Source organism: Pectinophora gossypiella, chromosome 18, assembly GCF_024362695.1.
Source record: "Pectinophora gossypiella chromosome 18, ilPecGoss1.1, whole genome shotgun sequence".
NCBI classification, from domain to species: domain Eukaryota; kingdom Metazoa; phylum Arthropoda; class Insecta; order Lepidoptera; family Gelechiidae; genus Pectinophora; species Pectinophora gossypiella.
Window position 1 is genome coordinate 672,883 of NC_065421.1, and position 19,251 is coordinate 692,133.

At 39.8% G+C, this 19,251-nt stretch overlaps 2 protein-coding genes across 5 annotated transcripts in view; one reads left to right on the plus strand and one right to left on the minus strand.

The window, feature by feature from the left end:
- Window positions 1–19,251, plus strand: part of LOC126375344 (ATP synthase-coupling factor 6, mitochondrial) — a 153,017-nt gene that overhangs the window by 63,644 nt on the left and 70,122 nt on the right. The gene's annotated exons all lie outside the window — the stretch shown is intronic.
- Window positions 1–19,251, minus strand: part of LOC126375263 (atlastin) — a 46,014-nt gene that overhangs the window by 26,306 nt on the left and 457 nt on the right. For 2 of the 4 annotated variants that reach the window (XM_050022189.1, XM_050022190.1), the window contains one exon: window positions 2,254–2,316. The exons of the other annotated variants lie outside the window; for them this stretch is intronic. In XM_050022189.1, coding sequence (XP_049878146.1) covers window positions 2,254–2,316 — 63 coding nt within the window. The remainder of the gene's footprint in view (window positions 1–2,253; window positions 2,317–19,251) is intronic. 4 annotated transcript variants of the gene reach the window in all.

Genomic DNA, 19,251 nt, shown 5'->3' on the forward strand with positions numbered 1-19,251 from the left:
TCGGTGGCGCAGCGGTTAACGCGCTCGGTCTGCGATTGTTGAAGTAAAGCAACTTTCGCAAAGGCCGGTCATTGGATGGGTGACCACAAAAAAAAAGTTTTCATCTCGTTCTCCTCCGTGCTTCGGAAGGCACGTTAAGCCGTTAGTCCCAGCTGCATTAGCAGTCGTTAATAACTGGGCCCGCGTGATGGTTTAAGGCCCGATCTCGCAGTGGGGACGTTAATGGGCTGATGATGATGATGAATCATGAATCACAAGTACGTACAAGTAGCCATACAAGAACGTGTGGGTGTTAGTGACACCGTAACGAATACTGAGGGGAATGATTCAGACCATGGTTCTGAGTTGATATCAAATGGAATTTCCTGTCGGAAAATTCATGAAAGTTTTAGTGCTTTTTTCATTATTATTTTCAGTTCCATACTTTTGCGATGGAAAATTCCATTAGATATCAAATCAGAATCATGTTCTGTATAATCCCTCAAAGTTTTCGTTACGATGTCACTTACACCTTGTATACATAAATACATCGAGCACATTGAAATACTTCGAGAAACATTTAAATTCTCGTAATTCTCGAGATTAATCATGCCAGCAGACAAACGTGTTTTGGGGACTTTCCTTAACACTGTATAAGGATAAACAACTTTCTTAAATATGTTTATAAACACAAAAATGCAAGCAAAAACGTTGCCAAACGAGTTTTAAAGCATTAATTTATTGAAAACGATTAAGCGAATGAGGTAATAATGAAAATGTAAATGTATTTACAAAAATACATACAGTCATGAGCAATATAATGTACCCACTTTAGGACTCTGTCGCACTAACATATTTGACATTAATTTAGTGAGACTTACAGTTCAATTTGTCAAAAAAGTTAATGTGACATGGTACCAAAGTGTATACATATTAATGCTCGTGACCGTACATAAACTCACGCCCGTGATTCCTAATGGGGTGGGCAGAGCCATATGTAATCAAAGAGAACTTGCAGCCACTGTTGATATGAAGTCCTAAGATGGATATGATGAGCCTTATGGTGACCAGCCTATCGTCCATAAAAAGAACAAAAATATTTACTCTTCAAAATTGGCTTACATAGCGCTTTTTGAACGTCAAAAATTAAATTACATATTATGTAACTGGCAATACTACATAACTACAATTATTCAATAATTAACATGACATAAGCTCACGACTATATCCCAATGGGGTAGTCAGAGGTACATGAGTACGGTCACGAGCATTAATATGTACGATATTAGCGAGCGAAATGAAAGATGACCAACTCAGTATTAACGTATAATAAAGAGTAAAAGATCACAAAATTATAATAATGTAAAAAACCTAACTTACACCCCCGTTGCTAAGCGCCATACAATCAACAATACCTAGGCAATGTATACACTTTGGTACCATGTCACATTAACTTTTTTGACAAATTGAACTGTAAGTCTCACTAAATGTCACATATGTTAGTGCGACAGAGTCCTAAAGTGGGTACATTATATTGCTCATGACTGTACACCTCACCGAGCTTTCTGTTAGACCAACGTGATAGGTGAGCCGTATCGCCGTCTATAATGGTCGAGCCAATTAAGTTAGTGAAAACTGCATTTAAGATAAATTAATAACTCATTGGTGCAAATCCAGTACCGAGGTTCGAACCCGGCGCTCCCCGTTTGAGAAGCAAGCCTGTGTACCACACTGACTGGACATTATTTGAAATTTACTATTCGATATTGGCGAAGATTTTTCTAAATTACTGTTACTTCTTATCGTGTGGGTTGTGAGGTGGAATACCAACCTCATCAACCCTGGTGTCAGGGTTATTACTGAGCCGCCAAAGGCCCCTGACATGACTCATGTAACGACTACATACTTACATCAGTAAGTAGTAACCGGGACCAACGGCTTAACGTGCCTTCCGAAGCACGGATCATCTTACTTACCTAGTATATAAGCTTTATGTTACTAACATAACATGGTTTCCGAAATAAATATTTTTAATTTGAATTTAAATTGAATATCTTTGCAAAGCGACATACAACTCGCAAGTTTTCCAACAAGGTGACAGATAATTACACACAAACTCTCGCCCGTGAACCGCAATAGGGTAGGCAGGGCAACAAATTTTCGGAAGATAATTTGCGGCAATTTTTGCAGATGTAAAGATGGCTGTAATGATGTTTTATGGTACAATGATGATGGCATGATGTGTACACGGACAGACAGACAGGCAGAACTTACAATTCTGTATATCTTTGTAATTGACACGCAAATTCAGCTTCCCAACCACCTCATGGCCATGGCCTAGAACATAACGCAAAAAAAAACCAACTTAGCACTTTCAGGAACACAGACTACAGGTCATTGACCTATAAAGGTTTTAGTACACTGCAGCAGGAGTTCAAAAAGGCCACATCGAAGCAATTCATCTAAAAAGCAATATTGCTATTTGACATTTCTTTGCATTGCGCACTTACTTTTCTATGCGCAAATGTCAAATTGCAATTTATTTATTTATTTACATTTCGCGACTTTACAGTGCAGAAGCGCCAATGCGCCGTGAAACTTTAAATATAAACAGTATAATAAAAAACATATGAAACTTAAGTTTAAACAATATAAAAACTCATTTAATTTGCACACATCATTCAACATCTCGCAGAACCTCAGACACTCGCGACACACATACGTCCACTCACTCACAAACAGATCACACTCTGGTGCTGATGCAAGGAGTGCATTAAGCATGTGCACGGCACGGAGGAGTGGCGAGTGTGTGCGCGCCACAGTGCGCGCCGCCGACATGGCCAGCAGCGGGTGGCTGCGCAGCCGCAGGTTGTGTGTGGGCACGTTGGGGACGTACAGTCTCACCAGCTGCGTCACCAACTCCGGGCAGTCCGAACCACCACGTAACGTGCGGCAGGCATTTGTTAATAGAGTGCAATTACGCCTCACCTCTAGAGAATTAAACCCTAAAGTTCCCAATATTGCTTTTTTAGATGAATTGCTTCGATGTGGCCTTTTTAACCTCCCAGGTCACAAAATTATGTAAAACCAGTTATGTGTACCGTCGTGTATAGATTTTTAAGGTTGCCCGGAAGAGATTAAGGCTGTCTGAGAACTGATATTGAACTGCGTCTCACTCGCACTTACGAATTAAGCGGGACACGGGAATGACATTTATGTATGGAGTGTCTGGGGTGTGTTGAATTTCTTACTCTGTCTAACCTACACATAATTGGCGAGGTCCCAAACATCAGAGAACAACATATAAATGTCAATAACCGGAGTGGTACTACCAATTATAATGCAAAAATGTACGTAGGAGGGAACATTTAAATAACTTGGAGTAGCAACCTAATGTACCCTCATTGATTTAAAAGATGTGTTGCTGTTGCAGTTTCTTGTCATTTCTTCCTAATGTAATGTCCTAACCAAACTAGGGATCATAAAATGATTTTTGTGATGTCCTCACCGGGATCGAACCCGGGACCTACGGATCGTGAGACTAACGCTCAACCACTAGACCACTGAGGTTGTCCTCCGTGAGGTGTGGGTACTCAGTTCATCTTGCGATGGATGTACCTCTGACTACCCCGATTGGGATATAGTCTATATAAAATTAGGAAGGTATCAGCACCAATATGCATCTTACGACTTCGCACCATCATGGCTCCACTATGGATTATAACGACCTCCGTGGTCCACTGGTTGAGCGTCGGGCTCACGATCCGGTGGTCCCGGGTTCAAATCCCGGTGGGGACATATCACAAAAATCACTTTGTGGTCCCTAGTTTGGTTAGGACATTACTGGCTGATCACCAGATTGTCCGAAAGTAAGATGATCCGTGCTTCGGAAGGCACGTTAAGCCGTTGGTCCCGGTTACTACTTACTGATGTAAGTAAGTAGTCGTTACATGAGCCATGACAGGGGCCTTGGGCGGCTCAATAGCAACCCTGACACCATGTTTGATGAGGTTGGTACTCCACCTCACAACCCACACGATAGAAAAAGATATGGATTACCAATGTGATAAGATCCTCGTATCTGATACTGAGGCTTAAAATAGCCAAAATACATTTGCCTGGAAGCATTATTTTTCACAACAAGCGATGTACAGAGCAGTTTGAGCGTTCGGCCTATATTTCTGTGCATAAATTGGCTACCTGGGCGCGAGCCAATGCGCCGGCCGGCAATATTGAAATATTTATACAAGTTCCGATGCAAGACATAGCGCGATGGAGGCTGGACTGATAAATAGATAGATAGATAAAATCTTTATTTAGGTTGAAGACGTTACTTTAAACTTAACCTACGTGGTTACCCACGTCCAATGTTTTTAATTTTCTTTGCAAGGAAATTTTGAATTTTTAGTAAACGAACCACCACCAACCCGCAGTGGAGCAGCGTGGTGGAGTATGCTCCGTACCCCCTCCGGTTGATTGGGGGGAAGCCTGTGCCCAGCAGTGGGACGTATATAGGCTGTTTATGTTTATGTAGTAAACGATGTACGTACAGTTTTAATGATTTTTGTATAATATAATAGTTATTAAATACATTAGTTAGTAATTCACTTAATTTTCAATAATAAAATTTACGTTCTTGGAATGTCGGAGATACCAATTTAATGGTATCTGTTCAGATTTAACGTGATACTAACCTATTTTCTCATTGCTTGGGGTACATAATTATTCAAAAATATAATGTAATGACAGAATCATGTATAATAATTAAAGCTTGATATTTGGATGACAGCCTCCGTGGTCTAGTGGTTAGAGCGTTAGGCTCACGATCCGGAGGTCCGGGTTCGATTCCCGATGGGGACATTGTCGAAATCACTTTGTGAGACTGTCCTTTGTTTGATAAGGACTTTTCAGGCTTGAATTACCTGATTGTCCGAAAAAGTAAGATGATTCCGTGCTTCAGAGGGCACGTTAAGCCCTTTGTCCTGGCTATTAGGCGTGGAAACACCTCCACCAACCCGCAGTGGAGCAGCGTGGTGGAGTATGCTCCATAGCCCCTCCGGTTGATTGAGTGGAGACCTGTTCCCAGCAGTGGGACGTTATATAGGCTGTTTATGTATTTGGATGAGATACGTATAGAATTATGTTGATACTTTGCTTTGATTGCTTCACTTTATTTTGATCAGAATAATAATGAGTGGAAGATGCGTTCTACCTGGGTGTAATAACAAGGGTTATCATTTATACCCAAAAACACAAGATAAGGCCCTGCGCAGACGACAGACTATCCGTGACGCACTTTTTAGTCTGTGAAAATATAACCTAAGCAATTATATGCAGTAACGCGCCGGATTTTTTGCGCGTCGTGTCCTTTACTGCATATAATTGCATAGGTTATATTTTCACAGACTAAAAAGTGCGTCACGGATAGTCTGTCGTCTGCGCAGGGCCTAAAAGTTGCTCATGTCTGTTATCCATTAAATTAGAAGGGTTAAACGTAAGCAAATCTGTACAGCACCATCTATATTTTTTGGGGAACTTAGCCTGGAAAGTTCCCCATTTTTCTTAGAACCGTTGACGCATAAACTGTGGCGACTTTGAACTTATAAAGCACTTTGCACTATAATTTGTTGAGACATAAACGCAGAATTTTATGACAAAGCCATTAAATTGTAGAGTTAAATCCTCGTAAACACATCCGTAAAATAACAGTCTTGTTTACAGTGGCATATTTCATTCTCGCAGGGCAGCGTTACATCATAATATTTATAATAACAGGGTGTTAGTGACACCGTAACGAATACTGACGGATTCAACTTATGATTGAGAGTTAATATCGAGTGGAATTTTTCGTAGCAAGGAGCTCGGTGGCGCAGCGGTTAACGCGCTCGGTCTGCAATTGTTGAAGTTAAGCAACTTTCGCAATGGCGTGCCGCACTAACTATTTTACATAGTTGTGTTACACATATTAAAAACATCATCATCCCCAGCCCATTAACGTCCCCACTGCTGGGGCACGGGCCTTCCCTATGGATGGATAGGGAGATCGGGCCTTAAACCACCACGCGGACCCAGTGCGGATTGGTGGTTATTAACGACTGCTAATGCAGCCGGGACCAACGGCTTAACGTGCCTTCTGAAGCACGGAGGAGCTCGAGATGAAAACTTTTTTTTTTGTGGTCACCCATCCTATGACCGGCCTTTGCGAAAGTTGCTTAACTTCAACAATCGCAGACCGAGCGCGTTTACCGCTGCGCCACTGAGCTCCTCATTAAAAACATAATGCAATATAATTTTGGGGAGTTTGTATTAGTAGTTGCTAGTTCTGAAGCGGTTGGCAAACGACGAATATTTCAACAAGATTAATGAATGCCGCGTGCCTGAACCAGTGGTGTGCCGTTGATGGAATATTCCCATCTTGCGAACGATAACTCCTCTGCTGGACTGGGAGTAAATAAAAACTTCCCGTGCATGTCGTAAAAGGCGACAAAGGGACAGCGTCCTGTCGAACATGATGGATCATCTGTAAGAGCGATAGGCTGATCCCCTATCATCATACGGTTTATCATTATCCACCTTAGGACTATGTATCAAAAGTGGCTGCAAATAGCTTCTTGATTATTTGCAGTTCTGCCCACCCCTTCGGGGAATACGGGCGTGAGTTTATGTATGTATGCTACCGCGGCTTCAATTAATGGATGATTAACGTTCTTAATGTTTGTTTGTTTTGTATAATTCTTGCCTACCTAGTATAATGATAATTGCTAACATAGTTTTAAGGGTATTGTTACTAACACTCTATGGACTTAAGTTGTCTAAAAATAAACAATTTTTATTTTTGTTTTGTTTTTATTTTTATTTCTATTTTATTTTTTATTTTTATTTAGATTCTTTAATTTGTTTGCCTTTTATTTAAACAAAAATACTTAATATATATTTTATTTATTTTTTTATTTTATTTAATCAAGTAACGTATTTGCTGCCCCATTACCTACGCGATTAGGCAGCGATCTAGCGCAGTCAAGTGATTCACCCGAGGGTTCCTTACGTCATCACATTGGCGGATCTCCAAAAATTTCGTTGATTGAAAAGCTCTTAAGGTATTTTCGGAAATGTTTCCTATTATCGTCATTGATTTTAGAGAACAGGCTAGTTTCCAACCAGTCAAATCAGTTACTTTTAGCTAAACATCAAAATACGAAAATACTATGGAATTTGTATGAAAACGCACACTGTCTCTCTCTCTCTCTTTATTTAAGAGCTGCGCTCTTGTCGGTGGAGTAATCGCCATTCCTCTCTTCTTCCCGCCAAAACCTTCACCTCCCGATACGACATGACCTGCACCTTCTCTTTTATTTGTTTCATAAATGTTATCCTAGGTCTACCCCTTCCTCTTTTCCCTTCAATTGACACACACACACTGCACACTGTGACGTCATAGAAAAACGTGACAATTATGACTTGTTCAATCAATCAGTCAATAATTATGTAACATAACATAACACAGCCTATATACATCCCACTGCTGGGCACAAGCCTCCCCACAATCAACCGGAGGGGGTATGGAGCATACTCCACCACGCTGCTCCACTGCGGGTTGGTGGAGATATTTTTACGGCTAATAGCCGGGACCAACGGCTTAACGTGTCCTCCGAAACACGGAATCATCTTACTTTTTCGGACAATCAGGTGATTCAAGCCTGAAAAGTCCTTACCAAACAAAGGACAGTCTCACAAAGTGATTTCGACAATGTCCCCATAGGGAATCGAACCCGGACCTCCAGATCGTGAGCCTAATGCTCTAACCACAATAATTACGTATTTATTTATTTTTACTCTTCATATAAGTAAATAGTCGGTTAATAGGTGGTTTAATTCTTTCAAATATTCTCCCTCTCAGACAACGCCCTGAGCCGAGATTCGCCCTCAACTGGGCACTCTCAGGCCTGTTGTCTTAAATTTTGTACCAGGTGAGAGCCCTCAGCGCTCCCCATTTGTCCGGCCAAGTAGTTAATGCCATCTGCGGCATGTCTACAATAAGTCACGTAAAAAAAAGACATTTGCCAATGAAAAGAGATGGAATTTATATCCCATTGTATAATTGGAAAGGACAATTAAAACCTTTGACCTTATAAAGCTCTGTTAACAATACGCGCTGATAGGTCGCATGAGGTCAGGCAGACAACTTTCGGTCGGCGAAGGTCGGACGGGCGGAGCTTAGTCATATTGCTTACTGTTGTACAGACAAACATACAACTCATATCATCTCTATTAGGATGGGCAGAAATATAGAATAATAGGTAAATATTACGTCTGATTGTCTGAAAAGTAAGATGATTCCGTGCTTCGGAGGGCACGTTAAGACGTCCGGTCCCGGCTATTAACCGTAAGCGTAAGCCGGTGGAGTATGCTCCAAGCCCCCCTCCCGCCGGGTCATTGAGGGGAGGCCTTTGCCCAGCAGTGGGACGTATATATGCTGTTCATGTACGGTCACGAGCATTAATATGTATACACTTTGGTACCATGTCACATTAACTTTTTTGACAAATTGAAACTGTAAGTCTCACTAAATGTCAAATATGTTAGTGCGACAGAGTCCTAAAGTGGGTACATTATATTGCTCATGACTGTCTGTATGTGTAATTGTTACGTATAGAATATGGTCTTTTACTAGATCAATGATAATTTATAAAATGCTGATATAGAAACAGAAGCCAGTGTAAGATGTTCAAAAATCAATCTCAATTTACTTTTCCACTTATTTAAGAATTAAGTAACAATTAGTACGACGTTTGACAGCTTTTATTGATGACGTCACAGGGCAGTATCTAAATATATAAAAGGAGAAACTGACTGACTGACATATCAACGCACAGCCTAAACGGCTAAACGTAGGCACTTGGAATTTGGAAGGGACGTAGCTTAGGTACCGTAGAGGTGCACTAAGAAAGGAATTCCCGAAATTCCCACGGGAACGGGAGTTAGCGGGAAAAAACATTTGTATGAAAAAATCTAAACTGCATAAGTTAGATGCTTGAAATTTGACATGCACTCCCACACACACAAAGATCTCTCTTTTAAAACACGCCGCGCGGAGGAAGTCGCGGGCTAAAGCTAGTTCCATATAAACTCGGTGAAAAACGGCATATGCTAGGGAGATGATGATGAGGACAAGTCTCTGTCTGAAAGTAAGATGATCCATGATTTGTCACGAGAGAAATTTAAAACAAGTACAATCCATTATTCACTATTTTTACACGAGCCACGGCAGGGGCCTTTGGCGGCTTAATAACCCGGACACCAGGGTTAATGATGTTGGTAATCCACCTCACAACCCACACGATAGAAGAAAGAGGCTATTTTTATCAGTATAGGCGTTGGTTTCAGTTATTAGCCGTAAAACATCTCCACCAACCCGCAGTGAAACAGCATGGTGGAGTATACTCTATACCCCTCCGGTTGAGGGGGAGGACGTATATAGGCAGTTTATGTTTAATGTTATACTAATTACTGAGTAGCTAGTACTGTAATATATTAAATTATTATCACTATCGGGCATTGTCAAATATTATTATCGAATATAACAGCCGTCATAAATCAGACGGCGAATACAAGCGCAATGTGCAGTAATATAATAAGAAAAGATAACATTTCTTATCTTTATGACTTGTAAAAAGTAAGATAAGAATCGAAGGAAAACCAGTGTTCGGAAAACCCATTTAAAAAGTTAACCGATATAAAAGGTTAACAGATTCAATCGGTATCCTTTTATTACGGTAACACGTTAATCTGTTAACCTATTGAAACCTGTTAACACATATCAAGGGTTAACCTCGGTTTTATAGGTTATTACTAACGAAGAGTAAAATATTAAAACAAACTCAGCTGGAAAGAGAAAGATGGGTACAAACGGGAAACAAGCGTTTTTGAAGAATCGGCTATATTCGACAAAATTGAATGGAATCGTTAAAAATCGGCTAAAATCGTCTGGATTCGAGTAAAATTTACAAAATTGATTGGAATCGATAAGGATGGCTAGATTCCACTTCACTCGACTGGATTCCAGGTTATTCACCTACCTTAATGACACATCGGAGTTGGCAAAGTGGAGTTGGTAATGCGGAGTATCAACGCAACTTTTTCTTCTGGGGGACTTCAACGCCTACCATCAAGAGTGTTTGTACCCGTTCCAGCAGACCGACCATGCTGACAAAGAGGTGCAGGCTTTTGCCTTGTCACTAAGTTTCTCACAGCTGGTAAATTGCGCTGCAAGGGTACCTGACGTTGCCAACCATACCGCCAACTGCTTGGACCTTCTGCCGACAACTGATCCGGACCAATATCAAGTATCAGTGACTTTCCTTTAGGAACTTCCGGCCATTGTTTGGTGAGATCTCTATCTGTCTATCCCCCATCTGATCTTAACCGCAGAGAATCCAGGCGAATATGACGATACAAGTTAGCAGACTGGGATGAGATGCGGCACTTCTTCGCGTCCTATCCTTGGAGTGAGGTATGCTTTTCTTCAGAAGACCCGACGAGCTGCGCAGACCCGCATACCGGGTGTGGGGTGAAGAATATACCTGCAAAGCTCCTAACTCTGAAGAAAACTCCGAATAACGCCGCCAAGTCTTGCAAGAGGACAATACGCGGAGCTCGTTTCGACCATATATATAAGTAGGCCAAATCGGTGCGAAACTGGCTAAGTACCCAACTGGTATTTATCTAGCTAATTTCTGCCGTCTGTTGTTGCCGCCATTGCTGAAACCTGATGGATCGCTGACCTATACCGCGCACGAGAAGGCAAATTTATTTATCTCCTCACCTGCGACTCTCGTCTAGATGCTGAGAACAATATTCCACCTAGTGTACCTCCTTGTGATCTGGCAATGGCAATACTGGGCTGAAAAAAATTTGAATGCCATCGAAACTACAAGAAGAAGAATGGCAGAGATCTGTATCCGGCAACATGAGGTCCTAAAAATGCTTCACATTCTAGACGTGAATGAGTTCCGTGGTCCAGATGGTATTCCAGCAATCGTACAGCAGAACTGTGCACTTGAGTCGTCTCCAGTACTGACACGGCTCTACCGGCTCTCTTTGGGTTCAGGACTAGTCCCGAACCCATGTAAGCTTGCCTATGTGCAGCTTATGTCCAAAAAAGGTAGTCGTGCCGTGCCGACCCTGCTAACTACCGCCCCATTTCAGCGAACTTGAACAATTCCCTTCTAGCGTACCTTCACCAACGATCTATTTAGTGACCGCCAATTTGGTTTCCGCCGTAATAGGTCAACTGGCGAATTCTTGTGTACGCTACACACTTGCGAGGCTCTTGCCGTGTCCTTTGATATCACACAGGTTTTTGATAGGGTTTGGGAGAGTCTTATTGGAAATATAGCCATAGGCTTATTGGAAAGCTTCCGGCATATGGGATCCCTTCTAGCCTGTCTCTGTATCTGACTTCCGGAGGAATAGACGGATTTGGGAAGTCGTCGATGGGTGCTCGTCTGATTTACATGGTATTAGTGCCGGAGTCCCTCAGGGATCTGTTCTCTCTCCCACTATCTTCCTGCTCCAGATCAATTATCTGCTGATTTATGTCCTATGGGTATGCAGACGATAGCACAGTGACGGAGAACAAGCACCAGGGATGTCAGCGTTATCAGAACTTGTTATCAGAATCTTATGAATCGTGTGAATTTGACCCTTATTATTTATTTATTTATAGTAAGTCCGTCCTTAAGTCCGTCTCAGAACGGGGTGACAACAACTTGGTCGAATTCAACGCTTCCAAAACCCAGGCATGTCTGTTCACCGCGAAACGAATCTGGCTCCAATGTTCCGGAGTGTACCCATTAGTGATGTAACGAATATTAGCATTCGCGAATATTTTTTGCAGATATTCGTATACGCATGCGCGAATGTCTAAAAATTTACATTCGTTACACCATCACTAATATCCACGTCAATTACCAACTATCTCGAGCTCTATGGTATGGACCTAATTGCCAACCTAAACTTCGGCTGCTACACCGAGTCTATAACAAAATTGCAGCCAAAAATCAGACATCCTTTCTAAAGTCAGATGATATTTCCCCTCAGAGCAGTTGCTCGATCTATACACAGCACAGGTTCGTTGTAGTATGGAGTACTGCTGTCACCTTTGGCAAGGCTCTGCCAGCTCTCGGTTGGCCGCTCTCGACTTGGTGGAGCGTTGAGCATTAAAGCTCGTAGACAATGAGTCTCGAAGACTCGACTCCAAAGTCTAAAACACAGACGAAGGGTAGCGGTTTTTTATAGGATACACTTCGGTGTGCGGTTCAGTGTGTGCAGGAACTTCATGAGTTAATTCCACCCACACTATTCCATCTTCGAACAACTAGTCGTCGGCAGACATTTCATGTTATTGATATACCACCAATCCGCACTAAACGTTTTGCCTCTTCCTTTTTGATGCGAATAGCAAAGGACTGGAACTGTTGTCTGCATTTCCAACTCGTTATAATTTGGCATTCTTCAAGGCTAGGGTGAATAGGCATTTACTAGGTAAGCGTGATTCACCCTAGACCACATCGTCCCATACCACCAGGTGAGAATGACGCGGTTTTCAAACGCGGTCAAACGTGAGCCTATATTATTAATAAAAAACTGTCGATTTTAGTCGTTTCCAGGCGATTTTGTGGAATCCAGTCTAGTGGAGTGGATTCAAGTCATTTGTGTCAGGTTAAGTCCATTCAAGCTGATTGTGACGATTCTAGGTGCTTGTCAAATCCAGTCCATTTTAATCGATTCTAGTCGAATCCAGTCGATTCCTCGACTAAAAAATAGACTCGATTCAAGTCTTTAAATTAATATACGCATCATACAAAACCGTAACGTACCATACGCCTAAACCATGCGATACGGACTTCATCCTATGGCTACATATTAAGATGCATCCCAATTCCATCTCAGATCAGAGTAATATTCAAGATCACTCAAACAAGTGAGTTAGAGAGCGTTATTATATTGTCTAGATTCCATGACGACTACCTTCCGACTTCATACTAGTAACCACATCTTGCGTCATTTTAAAATGGAGTTCCTATAACCATCTGGTTACCATCAGATCTTGAATACTAACCAGAGCTAGAATGCTCGTCAAGGCAAATTATTTTAACATCGAGTTTCTAAGTTGACAATACAAATGACCACCTGGTCATCATCACACCCTGAGTATCAACCAGCAACAACCACCTAGAGTCAGAGTTCTCATCAAGACAAATCAAACAAACCCAAACTTCCTTTTGGTTATCATCCAATCCTAAATACCAACCACCAATAAAGTTCTCATCAAGACAATTCAAACAAGCCCAAACTCGAAGGTTACGCGTTATTTTAATATCGATTTCCTAACTTATGACCACCTGGTCATCATCAGACGCTGAATACCAACCACCAAAGCCAAGTATAGCTAGAAGGCTCATCAAGACAAATCAAACAAGCCCAAACTCGGAGGTCTAGCGTTATTTTAATATCGAGCTCCTATCCTTATAACCACCTGGTTATCATCACACCCTGAGTATCAACCACCAACAACCACCTAGGGTCAGAGTGTTCATCAAGACAAGTCAAACAAACTCAAACTCGGCGATCTTGCGTAATTTTTTTGTCCAGTATATATAATAATATAATATAACCTGGTCATCATCAGACCCTGGATCCTTCCGTCATGTCTACAAATCTTCTCGTAATTATCACCTATCAAACAAAAAAAAAACGTAACCAAATCGGATCATGCGTTCTGCAACTACGTTACGACCTTTATAGTAAAAAACAAAGCGCGTGGAACGATTAAACGACGCCGACAAGTGCCTGCAGGTTGCTTGGCGCAGCGTTGCCAGCATTCGTTTCGCATGACGGAATGGCAACATGCAAAAATAACCGTTTGTAAAGCGGTTAACCTATCATTCCTGTTAACCTTTAATTTCTGTTAACAGTGTTCGCAATAACCCCCTTGATAAAGAATACCGAAATGTTTCGGTATACGCCTGTACTGTTAACACATATTTATTTCGGTTAATAACCGAATTATTTCTGTTATTAACCCTAACCGGAGGAACACTGAGGAAAACCACTCTTTCGAAGGTTTTTGTTTTATAGATTGCGTCTGTCTGAGAGCAGATAAGTAATGAGAATTACTCGTATATCTATGCTCTTATTAGAATAACAAGAAGACTGAAATTATATCTTACATCGCCTAGAGCAGGGGTGGGCGCCTCTTACTTCAAGGCCGGAGTGAGATGGTGGCTGAGTCCAGATACGGACCCAGACCTACGGGTATAACCTAGAACTCTTGCCCGGGTGAAGACCTCAACGGTTGCAGAGGCGGAGATCGGAGCCATCGGTACGGCAATGCAAGACGGAAGGGACAAGTCACGGGGACTGTAACCTGGAACCTGACAGAGGGCAGTAGTAACTGTCAGTACTATTCAGAGGCGGAGGACAGGAGTCCTATTAAGGCTTTGTAATAGACTGCTCTGGCCAGACCACTCGCGTCACACAGAGTACTGCGGGGCCGAATGCAAAAGGGATACCACTGCCCTATTTTTCCTTAAAAAAAGTAGCATGGAAAAAGCTGCACCGACAAGAGCGTGGCTCTTAAATTAGTGATGGAAAAAGTAAATGATTTGATATTAAAAAAAAAAAATAGAGAAAAAAAATTGTCCACTCGGTTTACTATCTTAAGTAATTCCACCCAGATATAGTCATGAAATTATCGATATGGTACAGTCATGAGCAATATAATGTACCCACTTTAGGACTCGTATTATTATTCAATATAATGTCGCACTAACATATTATTATTTGACATTTAGTGAGACTTACAGTTTGTAAATGTTTATTTCCTTTTGGTGGTTGCCTGGAAGAAATTGCTCTAGAGCAATAAGGCCGCCCAAATTGTACTGTATTCATGTGTTAATGTCTGATTGTTTAAATGTAGTTCTGTGCAATAAAGTATATTTGATTTGATTTGATTCAATTTGTCAAAAAAGTTAATGTGACATGGTACCAAATTGTATATGAAGTCGTGACCGTACGCGGCGTGCGAGCCTTGTTATTGCAGATACTGATTTGACTAGTTGCAAACTACCCTATTATTGCGGAGCGGAGAGTTACCGTTCTATACGTAGTACAGGGTATTTGTTTGGGGCAAATATAAATTCTAAAATGTTGATCTATATAGATAGAAATAGAAGCCAGTATAAAATTATCAAAAATCAATCTCATTTTACATTTCGACTTATTTTCGAATTTTATTTATAAATTATATAACAATGAGTACGACGTTTGACCGTTTTTATTGATGACGTCACAGGCACTATTTCCATACAAACTTCAAAGAAAACTTACATTTTTTATTTTATTTTTAATTTATTTGGGTCAACCAACATTACTACTATTGAGCCGCCAAACCCCTGACACTGCTCATGTAACGACTACTTACTTACATCAGTAAGTAGTAACCGGGACCAACGGCTTAACGTGCCTTCCGAAGCACGGTTCATCTTACTTTTTGGACAATTAGGTGATCAGCCTGTACTGTCCTAACCAAACTAGGGATCACAAAGTGATTTTTGTGATATGTCCTCACCGGGATTCGAACCCGGGACCTCCGGACTGGACCACGGAGGCCGTTTATAAATAATTTACTTCATAAAAAGTATCACATTTGATTACGTTGTCAAGTCTAATTCTAAACTATAACCCATTACATTTACACGTCAACTTGATTAACACAACGTCAAACAGTCTCTATAATTAGTCATTACACACACTCTTCGATTCGGAATTTCTATTAAGAATGGTAATTAAAAAGCGCAATTTGAAATGATAATGTTCTCTTTATACTTGGCAGTGATTATAGATAAACTAACAACTTTGAAATTATTGCTTGAAGAGCTGCTATTGCACTCAAATTACATTATAACATTCTGATTTGCGTCGCATGGTTGGTTGAACCCAGTTTGAGTTTGGGGTTTATGAATTTGAATCCATGTTTGGATCACAGATACTGATATCACGAGGTTTCCAGGTTTTGTGCCGGGTCAATAGGTGGCTATTGGGACTTAGCAGGAGCGGATCCAGTTTTTATGTCAGGGGAGGGTCACCAGGTCGCAGATAACCTATCTCCGTAGAGAATTAGATAGAATTGCAGTGGTCTCTGCCTACCCCAACACGAAAGAGGCGTGATATTGTGTATGTCATCATCATCATCATCAGCCCATTAACGTCCCCACTGCTGGGGCACGGGCCTTCCCTATGGATGGATAGGGAGAACGGGCCTTAAACCACCACGCGGGCCCAGTGCGGATTGGTGGTTATTAACGACTGCTAATGCAGCCGGGACCAACGGCTTAACGTGCCTTCCGAAGCACGGAGGAGCTCGAGATGAAAACTTTTTTTTTGTGGTCACCCATCCTATGACCGGCCTTTGCGAAAGTTGCTTAACTTCAAGAATCGCAGACCGAGCGCGTTTGCCGCTGCGCCACCGAGCTCCTCATTTATGTATGTATTTTTGGGCAGTACATACTAGATTTGTGCATTTTAATTGGATCCATTTGTTCGTGGATCTAAGAACAGAGTAGAAATACCAAACAATATAATACAAAGAAACTACTTATTACGAGTTTTTCAACAATGGCTTAAACATGTGATTATTTTCAAAAACCCCGCCCACACGCGTGCGCAAGATTGCTGACGCCAATTTTAAAAATACCTGAGTATTAGTCATTGCTATTGTAGTGTGTATTACTTAATTTTTATTATTTTCTATACCCAAAAGTGCCTGAATGCAAATTGGTATTTGAACAAAAAGGTGAAAAAGTAAAATAGAGCAATAAAACGCTAATTGCACAAAAAATAATATGTTATACTTTTATTTTGATGTTAATATTAATTATTTTTTGATTTTAATAAGTTTCATTTTAATAATTATGATGATTTTAATAATCATTATTATTCTGATCAAAATAAAGAGAAGCAATATAGGTAGCAACATAATTCTGTACCATATCTGATGCAAATATCAAGCAACAATTATTTATATACTATTATATACTATATTAATTTATATTTTGAATAATGATGTACCCAAGCAATGCGAAAATAGGTATTTTTTTAATATATATATATATATATATATATATTATTGAAAAAACTAGTACATACAGCCAGGGTTCGAAATTATCAAGATAATTATGTTTCTTGATAAATATCTGATAATTATTATTCAATGCTTTTTACCTTTTTTTTATGCATACATGCATTAAGTATAGCTGATGAATCTATTTCCATTGGCCTGTATCATTTCCACAGTAGAATACAGGGAACTTTACAGACAAGGGGTTGTTGTACATCCGTGAGTTAACTAAGCAGCCGACATCCATAGTAGGCCAAAGGCCTGTGTCATGGATGTCAGGATTATCATGTTAAATCTGTACAACGTCATCTATGTTATTTTTGGGGAACGTAGCCTGGAAGTCTTTCATTGAAATAAAAGCAGTAAAAACTTAATTCACTTAATTGATACTGACAACAAATTATTTTACTCACATTCCACTTTCACTGTATAATAGTGGTTATTATGTTTATAAATTGTTTTAAAAGTTTATAAAATGCACGTAACATTTATGATATATATCTTTGAATCATAACTTCTCATGTACTTCAGGTATGTCAGAATCAAAGCAAATGGAATTTCTATGGTCTCCGCTTACCCCAGTGGGAAATAGGCGTAAGTTTAATTAGTTCTTGTGATGGATGTACAATCAAAGAAAGAACAGAAAAAGTTCAGCCACTGAGCCCAGCGAATTGTAAACCGTGGTGAAAATATGAACTTTATTAGTTGTCATATTTATAAAATTTATGTTTTCGTAGGTTTTTTTGGTCTATTACTGAAACGACATGTAACCAGGAGGTATTAAGTGCAACCAGTTAATTTATTACTTTGCAAGAAACTGATTGGACTTTTGTAGCTTATCGTACCTCTGACTACCCCAATGGTTATGAGCTTATGTTTATGTGACATGGATACAAAGAGAAGTTTTAAGATAAATAAAGGTACCGGTACCTAAATGCGGAAAAAAATATACTTTAAAAAAAAACTGTAGATTATCTTTTTATTAAGTCTGTCCATAAAGAGGTGATTAACAGTGATTACAGTTGCATAAGTGACATGCTTTCTACAGCAGTGTACGGTAGACGTTAACCTACTAATCATGTGGTACGAATGTACGATTAATGATACCTTATGCATATATCAACATAAATTCACCTGTCGTGTTTATTGTGGATTGTGTGTTAAATATACTATTTAACAGTACAGTTCTAAAAAGGTACCTAATAAGAATTTTGTACACATTAGAAAAGTTGAAGTTTAAATACTTTTTTCTCTTTTTCTTCTTCTGATCCTATTATTACTCCACCGACAAGAGCGCATCTCTTAAATAGAGAGAGAGAGAGAGAGATCCTATTATTCCCTTATTCTGATTTATTTATTTCAATATATTTTCTTTTGTTTAAAATACTTTTATAAAAAATAATGCATGACTTTTAAAATAAAATAACAGCTTGAGGGGGAACGTTCATATAACACAATCTATACAATGGAAAATGTAAACCATTTTAAAATATTATTATATTAAGGTACCTATGTTACCTTGTTTAATTTTATGATGAAACTGACTGAAATAATAACCAACTTTGTTGACATCTCACAGTTCAATTATGATGTAAGTAAGCATAAAAATAAGTTATTTAGATTAAATTATTTCTTTTAGTCATAATAAATTATAAGCACTGCCATGGTTAGTGAGATAAGAGAATGTACTAGACAAGATGATAAGACTCAAGGTCGGGATTAATTATTTATTTATGCTAAAGGTGAGTGAAAGAAAAATTAAAAATAAGTACCATTGGCAAAATGTTTGTAAAAGTTTCATCATAATATGAATGTCTATAGTTTAAAATCTTACACATTCTCGAGATGAATGTACTGTTGTCATAACATTGCAAAATAAAATAGAGAATGTGCTAAGGCAGCCTTTGTTTGTCATCATAACAATAACATCTACCAGTGACGTCCTAATAAGAATGCGCGTTTTGGACAAAGCAGTACATACAGTACAAAGTACATTAAAAACAAAAAACGTAAAAACATACAAACAAACATAATGACTGCGCCTGACACCACGCACCTCGTCTCCCGCGCAGCTATCGACCAAAAAATTACAA